This window comes from Mustelus asterias, chromosome 10, assembly GCF_964213995.1.
Source record: "Mustelus asterias chromosome 10, sMusAst1.hap1.1, whole genome shotgun sequence".
NCBI lineage: Eukaryota > Metazoa > Chordata > Chondrichthyes > Carcharhiniformes > Triakidae > Mustelus > Mustelus asterias.
Window position 1 is genome coordinate 114,701,478 of NC_135810.1, and position 18,166 is coordinate 114,719,643.

Genomic DNA, 18,166 nt, shown 5'->3' on the forward strand with positions numbered 1-18,166 from the left:
CAGGCTAGTCCCATTTTCCAGCACATCCTTAAATGCTCTGATACGACAGATGATATGATATAATAGGGGCAGCATAGTGGCATAATGGTTAGCACTGTTGCCTCACAGCGCCAGGGACCCGGGTTCGATTCCTGATTTGGGTCACTGTCTATGTGGAGTTTGTATGTTCTCCCCGTGTCTGCGTGGGTTTCCTCTGGGTGCTCCGGTTTCCTCCCACAGTCTGACTGCGGCTGTATTGACCCGAACAGGCGCCCGAGTGTGGCGACTAGAGGAATTTCACAGTAACTTCACTGCAGTGTTAATGTAAGCCTTACTTGTGACTAATAATTTTTTTTAAAAAGATACTTCAAGTGGTCATCCAAATACTCTTTAAAGGTTGTAAGGTTTCCCTTCCCAGGCAATGCATTCCAGATTCCCACCACCCTCTGTGTGAGAAAGTTTTTCTCAAATCCCTTGCCCCTTACCCTAAATTCTGCCCCCCTCAGGATTAACCCCTCAACCAAGGGGAACAGCTGCTCCCTGCTCACCCTGTCCATACCCCTCATAATCTTTTTATGCGAAAGCAAGTCATGCAACAGCATAGGAGCTGTGTAGCCGCTGCTGAGTATCCCACAGCCAAACATTTACTTACCGAGATAAATAAACTTGTGTCTATTCAGAGAAGCAAGGGCCTGCTTCAGCAGGGAGACTGTGAAAGAACTGTGCCACAAGCTGTAAAATGGTCTGCAGCCAAACTTGCTTATAAGCACAACACATGCCAGTGGTTGCACACAACATGCCGTGACTATGACATGTCAAAATGACACCAAAGAGCCACTGGCGATGTTAGCCAATTTGAAATGCACAGACCTCTGAAGTAAGGAGTGGGGCTTTCCGTGTCTGACCCAATGAATGACAGCAACATGATAATAGGTAATTTTACTGAATGGCAGGATTTCCAAAGGAGTGGGGTGTGAGGAATTGCTCTGATGTGATAAAGCACATTGTAAGGAAGCCTGGGTGTCAGATGTAATAAGTCTTCAGAGGCAGAAATCCCTTCACCAAAATCCCTTTATTTACAATTCCAACAACAGTGCACAGAGTGCTGTCAGTCAACAGTCGACCTTGAGGAGTGCCAGAGGAACTGACACGCCCGGTTAAATACAATGAAAAGACTCCCTGATTGGCCCATCAATTGACTCCTTAATCAGGCAGTTCATATTCCAATAGGTCAACCTCAATGGCCTGATTGAAGTCATTACAGCAGATTTTAGTGCAACTCAACCATGTTTATATTAATTTCTTGTGAGCTTAACAAGGTCAAGATGCCATTTTGTGCTAATACGGAGATAAAAAGCCATTTTGTATTCTGGACTTTATAACCACTCACATGTATCAATTAACATTTATTATATAATTAGGAACCAGCCAGGAATAGCTGATGACCAAATAGTGTACCACAATTATAATCGAAGAAATAGTAATTAAATCAAATTGCAATCTTAAAGCTGCAGTTAAGACTTCAGAAATTTAAACACTATTTTGATGTGACTGCATTGGATGAGCATCAATCAGATGTGTTGTTCAGCGAAGCCCATGACCAAATGGACAATAGACAATTGTGCAAAGTCAGATAACAAGACACTGCAAAAGAAGCATTGGCTAGGATTCTCTGGTTGTTCATGCCCTGCCAGCGCTGCGAGCCAGGATGAGGAAGTTGGCGCTCAGCCAAATCTCGGTTCACTGCAGTGGGACCGGAGAATCCTGCCAGCGTGGACGGCCAGAGAATCCTGCCCATTGTCCTTTCAAGAGATGATGCATGTAGGTAGTCAAGCTCCAATTAAAACAATTGAATTCACCAACTAGGAAATTTCATAGTCATGGGCAAGGATTCTCCGCTGTTCACACCCATCGACAGCAGAGCCTTCCGCGACTTTCCCGGCAGTGTATAAGAACATAAGAAATAGGAGCAGGAGTAGGCCATCTAGCCCCTCGGGCCTGCCCCGCCATTCAATAAGATCATGGCTGATCTGAAGTGGATCAGTTCCACTTACCCGCCTGATCCCTATAACCCCAAATTCCCTTGCCGATCAGGAATCCATCTATCCGTGATTTAAACATATTCAACGAGGTAGCCTCCACCACTTCAGTGGGCAGAGAATTCCAGAGATTCACCACCCTCTGAGAGAAGAAGTTCCTCCTCAACTCTGTCCTAAACTGACCCCCCTTTATTTTGAGGCTGTGCCCTCTAGTTCGAGTTTCCTTTCTAAGTGGAAAGAATCTCTCCACTTCTACCCTATCCAGCCCCTTCATTATCTTATAGGTCTCTGTAAGATCCCCCCTCAGCCTTCTAAATTCCAACGAATACAAACCCAATCTGCTCAGTCTCTCCTCATAATCAACACCCCTCATCTCTGGTATCAACCTGGTGAACTTTCTCTGCACTCCATCCAAGGCCAATATATCCTTCCGCAAATAAGGGGACCAATACTGCACACAGTATTCCAGCTGCAGCCTCACCAATGCCCTGTACAGATGCAGCAAGACATCTCTGCTTTTATATTCTATCCCCCTTGCGATATAGGCCAACATCCCATTTGCCTTCTTGATCACCTGTTGCACCTGCAGACTGGGTTTTTGCGTCTCATGCACAAGGACCCCCAGGTCCCTCTGCACAGCAGCATGTTGTAATTTCTTTCCATTTAAATAATAATACAATTTGCTATTATTTCTTCCAAAGTGAATAACCTCGCATTTGTTAACGTTATACTCCATCTGCCAGATCCTTGCCCACTCACTCAGCCTGTCCAAATCTCTCTGCAGATCTTCTACGCCCTCCACACGATTCACTTTTCCACTTATCTTTGTGTCGTCTGCAAACTTTGTTACCCTACACTCAGTCCCCTCCTCCAGATCGTCTATATAAATGGGAAATAGTTGAGGCCCCAGTAACGATCCCTGCGGCACGCCACTAGTTACCATCCGCCAACCAGAAAAGCATCCATTTATTCCGAAACTCTGCTTCCTGTCGGATAGCCAATCCCCAATCCACGCTAGCACCCTACCTCCAACTCCGTTTGACCCAATCTTCTTCAGCAACCTTTTGTGAGGCACCTTATCAAATGCCTTTTGGAAATCCAAAAACACCACATCCACCGGTTCCCCTCCATCAACCGCACTAGTCACATCTGCATAAAAATCCAACAAGTTCGTCAAGCACAACTTTCCCCTCATGAATCCATGCTGCGTCTGCTTAATCGAACCATTCTTATCCAGATGGCCTACTATTTCTTCTTTAATGATGGATTCCAGCATTTTCCCAACTACAGACGTTAAGCTAACCGGCCTGTAGTTACCCGCCTTTTGTCTATTTCCTTTTTTAAACAGCGGCGTAACATTAGCCGTTTTCCAATCCGCCGGCACTACCCCAGAATCCAACGAATTTTGATAAATAACCACTAACGCATCTGCTATTACCTCTGACATTTCTTTCAGTACCCTGGGATGCATTCCATCCGGGCCCGGGGACTTGTCCACCTTCAGTCCCATTAGTCTACCAAGCACTGCCTCCCTGGTAACATTAATTGTATTGAGTACCTCTCCTCCCACCAATTATATTCGGTAAACTATTTGTGTCTTCCACCGTGAAGACCGACACAAAAAACTTATTTAAAGTTTCAGCCATTTCCTCATTTCCCACTATTAAATCCCCCCTCTCATCCTCCAAGGGTCCAACATTCACTCTTGCCACTCTATTCCTTTTTATATATTTGTAAAAGCTTTTACTATCATTTTTTATATTTAGAGCTAGCCTAGCTTCATAACCTATCTTTTCTTTATCGCTTTCTCAGTGCAGGGTGCAATCAATGGGAAACTCCATTGACAGCAGCGGGACCAGAAGATTCCTCCACCTGCAAACGTGCACCACCTCCCACCGCGGGAAACATGCCGTAGGGAGGCCAGAGACCCTCCCCGCCCCCTCTCCCCCATGGTCTGAGATGAGGTATTAACAATTTAAGGTGATTAAGTTTAACATAGAACATAGAACAGTACAGCACAGAACAGGCCCTTCGGCCCACAATGTTGTGCCGAGCTTTGTCTGAAACCCAGATCAAGCTATCCCACTCCCTATCATCCCGAAGTACACCATGCGACTATCCAATAGCTTCTTAAATGTTCCTAAAGTTTCTGACTCCACTATCCCTGCAGGCAGTCCATTCCACACCCCAACCACTCTCTGAGTAAAAAACCTACCTCGGACATCCTTCCTATATCTCCCACCATGAACCCTATAGTTATGCCCCCGAGTTACCGCTCCATTCAACCAAGGAAATAGTCTTTGAACGTTCACTCTATCTATCCCCTTCATCATCTTATAAACCTCTATCAAGTCTCCTCTCAACCTCCTCTGCTCCAAAGAGAAAAGCCCAAGTTCCCTCAACCTTTCCTCATAAGACCTACCCTCCAAACCAGGCAGCATCCCGGTAAATCTTCTTTGCACTCTTTCCAGTGTCTCCACATCCTTCTTGTAGTGAGGTGACCAGAACTGCACACAATATTCCAAATGTGGTCTCACCAAGGTCCTCTACAGTTGCAGCATAACCCCACGGCTCTTAAACTCAAACCCCCTGTTAATGAACGCCAACACACTATAGGCCTTCTTCACGGCTCTATCCACTTGAGTGGCCACCTTCAGAGATCTATGGATATGAACCCCAAGATCTCTCTGTTCCTCCACATTCTTCAGAACCCTACCTTTGACCCTGTAATCCACATTTAAATTTGTCCTACCAAAATGAATCACCTCGCATTTGTCAGGGTTAAACTCCATTTGCCATTTTTCAGCCCAGCTCTGCATCCTGTCTATATCTCTTTGCAGCCTACAACAGCCCTCCACCTCATCCGCTTCTCCACCAATCTTGGTGTCATCAGCAAATTTACTGATCCACCCTTCAGCCCCCTCCTCCAAATCATTTATAAAAATGACAAATAGAAGAGGACCAAGCACTGATCCCTGTGGCACTCCGCTGGTAACCGGTTTCCAGTCCGAAAATGTTCCATCCACCACCACCCTCTGTCTTCTGTTAGATAGCCAGTTACGTATCCAATCGGCCAAACTTCCCTCTATCCCACATATCCTTACTTTCTTCATAAGCCGACCGTGGGGGACTTTATCAAACGCCTTACTAAAATCCATGTATATGACATCAACTGCACTACCTTCATCTACACACTTAGTTACCTCCTCAAAAAATCCTATCAAATTTGTGAGGCAAGACTTGCCCTTCACAAATCCGTGCTGACTATCCCGGATTAAGCTGCATCTTTCTAAATGGTCGTAAATCCTATCCCTAAGGACCTTTTCCATCAACTTACCGACCACCGAAGTAAGACTCACTGGTCTATAATTACCAGGGTCATTTCTATTCCCTTTCTTAAACAGAGGAACCACATTCGCCACTCTCCAGTCCTCTGGCACCACCCCCGTGGACAGTGAGGATGCAAAGATCAATGCCAAAGGCTCTGCTATCTCATCCCTTGCCTCCCAAAGAATCCTTGGATATATTTCATCAGGCCCAGGGACTTATCGACTTTCACTTTATTCAAAATTGCTAGTACATCTTCCCTCCAAACATCTACTTCCTCCAGCCTATCAGCCTGTGACACCATCTCTTCCTCAAAAACATGGCCCCTCTCCTTGGTGAACACCGAAGAAAAGTATTCATTCATCACCTCTCCTATCTCTTCTGACTCCATGCACAAATTCCCACTGCCGTCCTTGACCGGCCCCAGCCTCACCCTGGTCATTCTTTTATTCCTCACATAAGAGTAAAAAGCCTTGGGGTTTTCCTTGATCCGACCCGCCAAGGACTTCTCATGCCCCCTCCTAGCTCTCCTAAGCCCCTTTTTCAGCTCATTTCTTGCTAACTTGTAACCCTCCATCGAGCCAACTGAACCTTGTTTTCTCAACCTAACATACGCTTCCTTCTTCCTCTTGAAAAGGGCTTTAAACGATGGACATCTTTGCTGGCTAGTAATGCACTGGATGCTTTTGAGACAGAATTTGGAGGAATTACTGTCAACGGAGGAACATGATGTGGAGATGCCAGTGTTGGACTGGGGTTGGAGTTCACCTGAGTGAAGGAGCAGTCCTCCGAAAGCTCGTGATTCCAAATAACCCTGTTGGACTTTTAACCTGGTGTTGTGAGACTTCTTACTGAATGGAGGAACAGGAGGACAACCTTACTCTTCAATCACCTGATCATTAATTTGAAGCTTTAACTATTTTGTGTTAAGTTTGAATTTTGCTTTTTAAAATAAACTCTCTTTTTAAATTTGCCACTAGAGAATCCATTTTGCCGTCTGGTCATGTTTTATTCAAACCTAAATATTTAATTGATTATATTGGGTTACTCTGAAGTCAGATAATTAAGGATTAATATAGAATAAGATAATCTATATATTAAAAGAGAAAACCTACAGTGTTCCTTTCCCAATGTCACCACCTATCAAATCTCTCCATTTGTGATCATCAGTGCAGGTCCTTGGCTCTGTCCCTTGATGCTTCATGTTGAGCTGTTTTCTGGAGTTTTATTTCTCTCTCTGACCCACACTTTGCCACTGCCTTTCATTCTCAGTGTAAGGACAAAGAGGCAACTCTGAAGTCTACCACAGCCGAAATGGGAATCAAAGCCTCACTCAATCACAGCCTGTCATTACATACCCAAAGACTCAGCAGGATCATCTTTCAAAGCATCACTTCGATCAAAGCCATTCCCATTCTCTGACAGATAACATTTAATCACTCCAACTTACAACAACAATGTGCTCTTATATAGTGCCTTTAATAAAATATCCCCAGGAGATTCACAGGATTGCAAATCAGACAAAAATGAAACTTACTTAAACTTTCAGGTACAACCTTGGAGGTACGCATCTCTCAATCAACATAGAACATTACGGCGCAGTACAGGCCCTTTGGCCCTCGATGTTGCGCAGATCTGTGAAACCAATCTAAAGCTCAGCTAACCTACTCTATTCCAATATCATCCATATGTTTATCCAATGACCATTTAAATGCCCTTAATGTTGGCGAGTCCACTACTGAACCTCACAACAAACACTCTATCTGGAGAGGTTGGATTGTTTTCACTGGAAAGACAGAGGCGGAGGGACGACCTGATAGAGGTCTACAAAATGATTGTCGTTACATACCTCGGGGTTCAGCAGGATCATCTTTCAAAGCGTCACTCAGATCAAATCCATCCCCATATTCTGAAAGATAAAATTTACAGTCACTTCAACTTACAACAACAGTTTTTATATAGTGTCTTTACTGTAAGTAAAACATCTTCGTCGGTGACCTATGCATATAAACACCCAGGTCCCTCTGCTGTAGAGTTGTGCCCGGTATTTTATATTGTGTCGCCACGTCCTTCCGACCAAAATCTCTTCACATTTCCATGCGTTGAACTTAGAAACATAGAAACATAGAAAACTACAGCACAAAACAGGCCCTTCAGCCCCACAAAGCCTTCTAGGCCTACCTATAACCCTCCATCCTATTAAGTCCCATGTACTCATCCAAGAATCTCCTAAAAGACCCTATTGAGTTTGCCTCCACCACCACTGATGGCAGCCGATTCCACTCGCCCACCACCCTCTGTGTGAAAAACTTCCCCCTAACATTTCCCCTGTACCTACACCCCAGCACCTTAAACCTGTGTCCTCTCGTAGCAGCCATTTCCACCCTGGGAAAAAGCCTCTGAGAGTCCACCCGATCTATGCCTCTCAACATCTTATATACCTCTATTAGGTCTCCTCTCATCCTACGTCTCTCCAAGGAGAAAAGACCGAGCTCCCTCAGCCTATCCACATAAGGCATGCCACTCAATCCAGGCAACATCCTTGTAAATCTCCTCTGCACCCTTTCAATCTTTTCCACATCCTTCCTGTAATGAGGTGACCAGAACTGAGCACAGTACTCCAAGTGGGGTCTGACGAGGGTCTTATATAGCTGCATCATTATCCCAGGACTCCTAAACTCAATCCCTCGATTGATAAAGGCCAGCACACCATACGCCTTCTTAACCACCTCCTCCACCTGCGGGGCCGATTTTAGAGTCCTATGGACCCAGACCCCAAGGTCCTTCTGATCCTCTACCGTACTAAGAGTCTTTCCCTTTATATTGTACTTCATCTGCCACCTGTCCACCCGTTCTACCAGCTTATTCTTTTGAAGTTTTACACTGTCCTCCTCACAGTTCACAATGTTTCTAAGTCCTGCACCATCTGCAATCTTTGAAATTGTGCCTGTACTCCAAGGCCTAAGTCACGAATATATATCAGACAAAGCAAGAGACCTGTAGTACCTTACAAAGACAGGCGACCACCATCTAAATTAATGAAGGGATGGTTTATTAAGATAAGTAACTAAGTACAGAGAGTGATATAAAGTCTACCGTACTCTACAACTCCCAACTGCATGGAAAATCCACGCTCAGCTCCAGGATTCGTGCGCTCGGGTCCGATTGGCCGAGTGGGTCACATGACCATGTGAGAGCTTGTCCCTTAAATGGGTACGCTGCCACAAGGCTTAACACTGACCCCTGGGGAACTCCACTACAAACTTCCTTCCAGCCCAAAAAAGAAATCCAGTAATCACCACTCTTTGTTTTCCGTCACTCAGCCAATCCATATCCTTGTTCCTGCTGTCCCTTTCATTCTAAAGCTATAGGTTTGTTCACAAGTCTGTCCTGTGGCACTGTATCAAATACCTTTTGGAAGTCCATATACACCATATCCACAACAATACCCTCATCAACCCTCTCCGTCACCGCTTCACAAAAATCCCAGCAATTTAATTAAAAATGATTTTCTCTTAAGTAATCCATGCCTTAGTTAACATGCAGTTGTCCATGTGACTGTTAATTTTGGCCAGAATTATTGTTTCTAGAGATTTCCGCACGACCGAAGCTAACCTGACTGGCCTGGAGTTGTTGACCTTATCTCTTCTGAACAAGGGTGTAACGTTTGCAATTCTCCAGAACTCTGGCACCATTCTGGAGTCTAAGGAAGATTGAAAAATGATGGCCAGTGCCTCTACAAGTTTCACTCCCCAATCCCATAGGATACTTGGATACATCCTATCTGGTCCATGTGCCTTATCAACTTTAAGTACCGATAACCTGTCCAGTATCTCCTCCTTTTCAATTTTAAACCTTTCCAGTGTCTAGATTAACTTCTCTTGTACCAAGGTTTGGGTCGCATCTTCCTCCATGGTAAAGACAAATGAAAAGTACTCATTTAACATCTGCTACGTGTCATCTCAGCTGTGACCTCCTGCAGGCTCCAAGCAGTCCCCCCACTCCTACAATCGCCCCACACTCCTAAATATCAACTCCCACTGCCTAAAAATCACTAACACTGCTCTTCGAAATTTACTTGCAGGTCTAGAAATCCTCCGATCTCTGAAGGAAGACACCGACCTGGCAGAGACCCTGAGAACCCCAACACGCTTCTACAATTGCCCCACACTCCTAACTATCAACTCCCACTGCCGCTCCCACTTCCAACATCTCAGCTATGCCCCCATTTGCAAATCCACTTTCGGGTCTCTGATCAACCCTACTCCTCCCACAGTCCAAAGTTGTGCAGGTTAGCTGGATTGTCCATGCTAAATTGCTCCTTAGCTTCCCAGGATGTGTGGATTTGGGGGATTAGCGGGGTCAATATGTGGGGTTATGGGAAAGAGGGCCTGGGTAGGATGCCCTGTCAGAGATTTGATGCAGACTCGATGGGCCAAAATAGCCTCCTTCTGCAGTGTGTTTTCTACCAAACATAAGCAAATCTTTTCTTTCTTGTCTTAATGTTTATCTCCCTTTGTCCTCCAGGGAGCTCTAGATTTGTTTGCCCTACCTTTCCCTTTCGAGGGATTATATCTTGACTGTGTCTGAATTATCTCTTAATTGAAGGCTGCCCGTTGTCCAGCCACCATTTTCCCTGTCAACCGTTGACAACAATTTGTTCACCCAGACCATCGCACTTTAAAGAGTACTTCATAGGCTGTAAACTACTTTAAAGCATCCAATCATTGGGGAATGTGCTGTCTGAAATGCAGGTCTTTTTTTAACCTTCGACATTTCAGTTGACTCAAGTTGTCAGGTTTACACTGGGAGCTGCAGCAGCCTCTAAGCGGGTTAACTGTGGGCGTTAGTGTGCTAACTAAGCACATTTAAAACAGAGGCAGCATTTAAGGCCCTGGTGCACACATTGACAATTCAAAGTCAGCGCAGATGAGGTCTCGAGTCTCACAACGGCTTCCACCCGATGTTTGGGGGAATTCTCACACACAATGAGATGTACAAGATCATGAGGGGTACGGACAGGGGGAATAGAAAGCAGCTGTTGAGGGGTCAATCACAAGGGGGTAGAACAAAGAACAAATTACAGCTCAGGAACAGGCCCTTCAGCCCTCCAAGCCTGCACCGACCATGCTGCCCAACTGAACTAAAACCCCCTACCCTTCTGGGGACCATATCCCTCTATTCCCATCCTATTCATAAATTTGTCAAGATGCCCCTTAAAAGTCACTACCGTACCCACTCCCACTATCTCCCCTGGCAACGGGTTCTAGGCACCCACCACCCTCTGTGTAAAAAATCTGCCTCGTACATCTCCTTTAAACCTTGTCCCTCACACCTTAAACCTGTGCCCCCTAGTAATTGACTCTTCCACTCTGGGAAAAAGCTTCTGACTATCCACTCTGACCATGCCCCTCATAATCTTGTAGTCTTCTATCAGGTCGCCCATCAACCTCCGTCGTTCCAGTGAGAACAAACCAAGTTTCTCCAACCTCTCCTCAAAGCTAATGTCCTCCATACCAGGCAACATCCTGGCAAATCTTTTCTGTACTCTCTCCAAAGCCTCCACATCCTTCTGGTAGTGTGGCGACCAGAATTGAGCACTATATTCCAAGTGTGGCCTAACTAAGGTTCCATAAAGCTGCAACATGACATGCCAATTTTTAAACTCAATGCCCCGGCCGATGAAGGCAAGCATGCCTAGAGTTTTAGGGTAAGGGTTAGGAAATTCAGAGGGAATTTGAGAATTTATTTTTTCACTCAGAGGGTGGTGGGAATCTGGGATGCACTGCCTGGGAAGGTAGTGGAGGCTGGAAACCTCACAACCTTTAAACAATATTTAAATAAGTACTTGAAATGCTTGAAACACTTGGATGACACTTCTCCACGCCGCGACTGCCTCTGGGTCCTCTTTTCACCCACTCCTCTGTGGTGTGTGATTACTGGTCCTCCCTGCACCCGCTCTCAATAAAAACCCGAGACTATCCAATCTTTCCTCACAGCTCAAGTTCTGCAGTCCATGTAAATCTCCTCTGCAACCTCTCTACTGCGATCACCTTCTTCCTATAATATGATGACCAGTACTGCAAGCAGCATCCTACGTTTGGTTTAATTAGTGTTTTGTACCGTTCTAGCATGGACTTCCTGCTCTTACATTCTATGCCTCAGTTAATGCATGCAATTCAAGGTCCTCTACACTTCTCAGTATCCTATCAATTTATTACCTTGCTTATTCTCCCCAAATATTTTACCCCATACGTCCCGGGATTGAATTCAATCTATCACTTTTCTGCCCACTTGTGCCTGTCAGTGACCTGGCCATCTACAAACACCTTAATCATGGCATCAAGAGCTCAACATCAAACTTGACATATGCACCGACCAAGTGCAGATCACTGAATGGCAAAGAAACCATATAATGCAATTTCAGCACAGAATCCCGACAGTGCAGAACATGTCATTCAGCCCATCGCGTCTGCACTGAATCTCTGACAGAGTATCTTACCCAGTCCCTCTCGCCCGCCCTATCCCCGCAACCCCACACATATTTACGATAGTTAATCCCCCTAACTTACAGACCTTTGCACACTAAGGGACAATTTAGCATGGCCAATTCACCTAAACTGCACATCTTTGGAGTGTGGGAGGAAACTGGAGCACCCGGAGGAAACCCACGCAGACACGGGGAGAATGTGCAGACTCCACACAGACAGTGACCCAAGCTGGGAAATTGAACTCAGGTCCCTGGCGCTGTTAGGCAGCAGTGCTAACCACTGTGCCACCATACCACCCACAGAAAGCATGAATAGAGTGAAACAGCCTGGGTGTGTTCTGGTGACTGTGCACAACACTTAACGCGAGTGTAGTGTTGTCTGCAATATTGTGAATCGACTGTCTGTGTGTGACAGCACGCAGAATGCGTGACTGCAGCAGAGTTAATGTCAGTGCCTCAGTTCTGATTCCACTTCCTTTCATTTTGCAGACCTTCCTTTCACAAAACCAACACTCATTTGCAGAGAGCTTGCATTCACCGCGTTCACCACAACAGAACACATCGGCATGCAACACTAGGAGCAGACTGTTCAACTCATTCTGCCTAACATGCAAGCTCGAGTTGGTTAAATCAGATTTATCACACCTTATCCATGTACCCACACTCCCCGTCTCCTTTTTAAACACCCCAGTTTGTTTGGCACTTGAGGGATTATGAACCAATGGATTCCATATTCCAAAAAACCTTTGCTTTTAGCTACGTTAGGTTGAATTTTAAGATTCCCTTACCTTAGACGCACTCCCTATTTACCTCCCAATTTTCCTCCTTATTTTAAACAACTCAATAAATAATTCCTGCTCAGTTTCATGTTTTTTGTTACATTCCGCTGCATCTACTGTTCCCAAATTCCAGATATTTTTTATTGAATTCAAATCCCACCATCTGCCGTGGCTGGATTCGAACCCAGGTCCCCAGAACATTAGTTGAGTTTCTGGATTAATAGTCTAGCAATAATACCATTAGACCATCGCTTCCCCTATGGGAAGTTTAAATGCCCCAGCCACTTTGAGAAGTTAGGGGAGAAGGTAAGCGTGTGAGAGAAGAGGGTGGATTATTAGGGTGGATCTGGGGTGGTATAGTACTAGTGAACCACTTCTAACTTTGGGTAACTAATCCTCCTAACTTTTGCTGCTAAGTAAGCCGTAACCACCCAAAGTCTCCGACGTTAAATTGGAGTTGCAGAGGGTTCCAGACACAGGGTAATTGCCCAACACAAGTTGAAACTTCCTAGGCAGCCCTCATATGGGGACTTCAAACTTCGGCTCATCCTCCAGGATGAGGGGGGAATGAGCTTCTGCAGAATGGAAGATCTGGGCCAAACGTTGATTGCCCATCTCTCGTTATCTTTGAGAAGGTAGTGATGAACGATCTTCTTGAACCACTGCAGCCTGTGAAAAGTAGGTATGCCCCCACAATGCTACCAGGGAGCTCCAGGAATTTGACTCATTGACGATGAAGAAATGGAGATATGTACTCAAATCAGAGTGGTGTGAGATTTGGAGGAGGAACGCATGAAGCTGGTGCTGTTCTCATCCCCTCGCTGCCCTTCTCCCTCTAGGTGGTGAAGGGTGATGCGCTATCGAGGTCCACCACAAAGGGCTCAGGTTTGTAAGGTGCTGACTAAGATGTCTTGGTGAATTGTTGAAATGCATCTGGTAGCTGGCACACACTGCAGCCTGCGCACCGATGTTTGAGGCAGGGAATGGTTAAGGTGACGGATGGGGTGCCAATCAGGCAGATTGCTTAGTTCCATACAGTGTCAAGCTCCAAAGATGTGGGGGTTAGGTTGATTGGCCATGCTAAATTGCCCCTTAGTGTCAGGGGGGGCTAGCAAGGTAAACAGGTATAGGGCCTGCATGGTATTGTGCAGACTCGATGGGCCGAATGGCCTCCTTCTGCACTGTAGGGATTCTATGATTCTTGAGTTTCACTCAATCGGACAAATGGAGAACATTCCATGTTGCCGTGTGTCTTGTAGCTGGTGGACAGGCTATGAGGAGTCAGGAGGTGAATCATTTGCCACAGAACTCTCAGTCTTTGAGCTGCTCACATCGCTGCAGGATTTATGTAAATATTGTGCAAATTAATAGGAACCGTTTCCAACAGCAGAAACGCTGGTGACCAGAAAAAACAGATGTCAAGTAACCAGCAAAAGAACAATAGGGCAATGTGTGCTGTGGATAGAGTGGAACTGGTGGGTGTACTGTCCTTCCGGGGTCGCTTTAGCTCAGTTGGCTGGACAGCTGGTTAGTGGATTTTCATGATGTGGAGATGCCGGCGTTGGACTGGGGTGAACACAGTAAGAAGTTTAACAACACCAGGTTAAAGTCCAACAGGTTTATTTGGTAGCAAAAGCCATATGTGGCTTTTGCTACCAAATAAACCTCGTGGATTTTCACAGCAACTTCATTGCAGTGTTAATGTAAGCCTACTTGTGACACTAATAAATAAACTGATGCAGAGCAACACCAACAGCGTGGGTTCAATCCCGTACCAGCTGAGGTTATTCACGTAGGCCCCTGTAACAAGTCTTGGGAGGCAGAAATCCCTTCACCAAAATCCCTTTATTCTAACAGCAGTACAAAGAGTGCTATCAGTCAGCAGTCTACCTTCGGGAATGCCAGAGGAACTGACACTCCCGGTTAAATACAAGGAAAAGACTCCCTGATTGGCCCATCAATTGACTCCTTAATCAGAGAGTTCATATTCCAAAAGGTCAACCTCAATGGCCTGATTGAAGTCATTACAGTCCTGCCCCTCGCCTGAGGTGTGGTGACCCTCGGGTTAAATCACCACCAGTCAGCTCTCCCCCTCAAATGACAGAGCAGCCTATGGTCATCTGAGACTATGGTGACTTTACCTTTACCCTGTCCTTTCATGGAGCACCTTATTAAATCCAAGGTCATTGCGGAAAATAAAAGCTCATGATGTTGGTGGCAATTTATCGGTATTGATAGAAGATTGGCTAGCTAACGGGAGAACAGAGGGTAGCCATAGATGGGTCTTTTTCAGGTTGGCGGAATGTAGCCAGTTGTGTGCCACAGGGATCAGTGCTGGGGCTTCAGATTTTTACAATTTATGTCAATGACTTTGATGGACAGATGGTATAGTTGCTAAATTCACTGGTGACACAAAGATAAGCAGGAAAGTAAGTTGTGAAGAGGACGCAAAGAGGCGACAAAGTGAGGTAGATAGGTTAAGTGAGTGGGCGAAGATCTGGCAAATGCGAGCGTAATGGAGGAAAAGGTGAAATTGTCCATTTTGGCAGGAAGAATAAAAATTCATATTATCTAAGTGGTGCGAACGCAGAGCTCTAAAATTCAGAGGGATCTGGGTGTCCTAATGCATGAATCGCAGGTACAGTAATTCGGAAAGCTAATAGAATGTTTTGGTTTATTGAGAGTGGAATTAGTTACAAAAGTGGGGTGGTTCAGCTTCAGTTTTGGTGAGACCACATTTGGTGTACTGTGCACAGTATTGGTCTCCTTATTTAAGGAACTATGTAATTGTGTTCGAAGCGGTTCAGAGAAGGTTTGCTGGACTAACACCAGGAATGGACGGGTTGTCTTATGGGGACAGAGGAGAAGTTAGGTTTGTATCCACTAGACTTTGGAAGAGTAAGAGGCGACTGGATTGAAACCTTTAAGATTCTGAGGGGTATCGACAGGGTGGGTGTGGAGAGGGTGTTTCCTCTTGTTAGAGAATCTAGACCTAGGGGTTACAGTTTAAAAATAAGGGCTCACTCATTGAAGAGAAGATAAAGAGAATTTTGTTCTCTCAGGGGGCGCTGAGTCTCTGGAGTTATTTTCCTCAAAAGGCAGTGGAAGCAGGAACTTTGAATATTTTTAAGGCAGAGCTAGAAAGGGGTTGAAAGGTTATCGGGGGTAGGTGGGAATTTGAGGTTGAGATTACAATCATATAATGCGTGAGAAGGCCATTCGGCTCATCGAGCCTGCACCGACAGCAATCCCACCCAGGTCCTACCCCCGGACCTCACGAATTTACCCTGCTAATCCTCCTGACACGAAGGGGCAATTTAGCATGGCCAATCCACCTATCCCGCAGATCTTTGGACAGGGGGAGGAAACCGGAGCACCCAATTCTGACCTCGGGTCACTGACTGTGTGGAGTTTGCACATTCTTCCCGTATCTGCATGGGATTCCTCCGGGTGCTCCAGTTTCCTCCCACACTCCAAAGATGTTAGGATTAGGTTGATAGGCCATGCTAAATTGACCCTAGTTTTAGGGGGATTAGCAGGGTAACAATGTGGGGTTATGGGAATAAGGCCGGAGGGGGGGGATGCGGTCGGTGCAGACTTGATGGGCCAAATGGCCTCCTTGTGCACTGTAGCAATTCTATGATTGTATAACAGTTCTGCGAGTTGGACACTAACAGTTCAAATGGGCTTTTTTTCCTGGATGTCTGGTCAGAGTTCCAAGCAATGTGTTTTAATAACACTGTGGAGTACATTGCAGATAAAAAGCATTTGATTGCAGCTTTGAAGCATTAGATCTCATAATTTCATACATATTTATATTTCTGTGCAGCTGGAAAGAATAAAATTATGATTTTAAAAATCATTTCGTAGCTTGTGATGATCATGCTATCTGCGTCAAGAAGTCACATCAAAAACACTTAAAACAGAGAGATGGTTCCTGCTGTCTTCTCTCTAACCTTGATAACCTATCCCTTGGGGCAGGAGCTGGGGACTTCCAGTCATCTGCAAACCTACAGAAGCTGCAATGAGCAAATAGTGCAATATTTAGTCTCACCATGTCTCGGTTTGGATCAGGAACCCTTGGCAGCAGCCTTAAAGAGACAGGCCTACTCAACATAATTACAGCAAACACCTAACGCAATGGAAGCCGGGACTTAGTGGTTATGTTCGGAGCCTCTGGGTCAGAAGGCTGTGGCTTTAAGTCTGGCTCCAGAGGCTTCAGCATTGCACTTCCGGAAGTGCCATCTTAAGGAGAGATGCTAAACGGAGATCTCACCTGTTCTTTCAAGTGGACACAAAATACCCTGTGGCACCATTCAAAGAAGAGCAGGGGAGTTATCCCCTATCCCTCAACTAGCACTGCTGCCTCACAGCGCCAGGGACCCGGGTTCGATTCCTGGCTTGGGTCACTGTCTGTGCAGAGTCTGCACGTTCCCCCGTGTCTGCGTGGGTTTCCTCCGGGTGCTCCAGTTTCCTTCCACAGTCTGAAAGACGTGCTGGTTAGGTGCATTGACCCAAACAGGCGCCGGAGTGTGGCGACTAGGGGAATTTCACAGTAACTTCATTGCAGTGTTAATGCAAGCCTTACTTGTGACTAATAAATAAACATTAAAACAATGCTATAGGTTATCTGATCAGGATCACATTGCTGCTGTGGAGCTTGCTGTGTGCAAACGGACATCCTGATTTCCCAACATCACAATGGTGACCACACATCAAGCATATTTTCCAGGCTGTGTGCCACTCTGGGACATCCTGAGGTTCTGAAAGATGCTGGGGGTGGTTTTTCCACCCCGCTGCATCGGTCGAGTAGCATAGCAGGGCGGGAACTTTGAGCAGAAGACTAAACATTGGAATCCCACCCGGTGTCTGTCCATGGGGGGGGCGGAATTGGCCATCAGGTGGGCGTTGACATATCTCCCCTATCTTGTGTACACTTGTATGCAGCATAGGGGAGTTCAGGGTGCATACCCAGCAGCCTACAGCCGGCTTCCTCGGTGAGCTTAGGCTCCCGCACCCCCTCCCCACCAGCCTGAAACTCCCTACTGTCAAAGAAATTGACAAGAGTGTGGGGAAATTGTGTAGGGAAGCTCGCTGGAAAAAAAACGAGTGAAAGACCCCGGATTTCAGACTCCTGTGACACTGAGGGCGGAATTTTCCCATTCCGCCCACCACAGGAATCGTAGCAGGCAGGACAGAAAATGTAACGCAACATGAAAAGATTCGTTGACCTCGGGCAGGGATCTCCGGCCTTGGGGCCTGCATGGCCGGAAAATCCCCGCCTTTATAATTGTTTTGGGTGAAATTGGCCCGCGATGGAGATACAGGTAGAGTGAAGGGAGTCCCTTGCTGGTTACTGTTGAAGCAGCTTTCACTTCAGGGAGATTTTCAGCACCGTTTTGCCACAGACACCGTGCACAGAACAAAGAAAATTACGATGTGGAGATGCTGGCGTTGGACTGGGGTGGACACAGTAAGAAGTCTCACAACACCAGGTTAAAGTCCAAAAGATTTATATGGTATCATGAGCTTTCGGAGCGCTGCTCCTTCAT

General features: G+C 45.9%; 1 protein-coding gene across 3 annotated transcripts in view; it reads right to left on the minus strand.

The window, feature by feature from the left end:
- LOC144499889 (uncharacterized) overlaps positions 1-18,166 on the minus strand; it is an 89,972-nt gene that overhangs the window by 61,389 nt on the left and 10,417 nt on the right. For all 3 annotated transcript variants that reach the window (XM_078222525.1, XM_078222523.1, XM_078222526.1), the window contains exon 2: positions 7,195-7,254. In XM_078222525.1, coding sequence (XP_078078651.1) covers positions 7,195-7,254 — 60 coding nt within the window. The remainder of the gene's footprint in view (positions 1-7,194; positions 7,255-18,166) is intronic.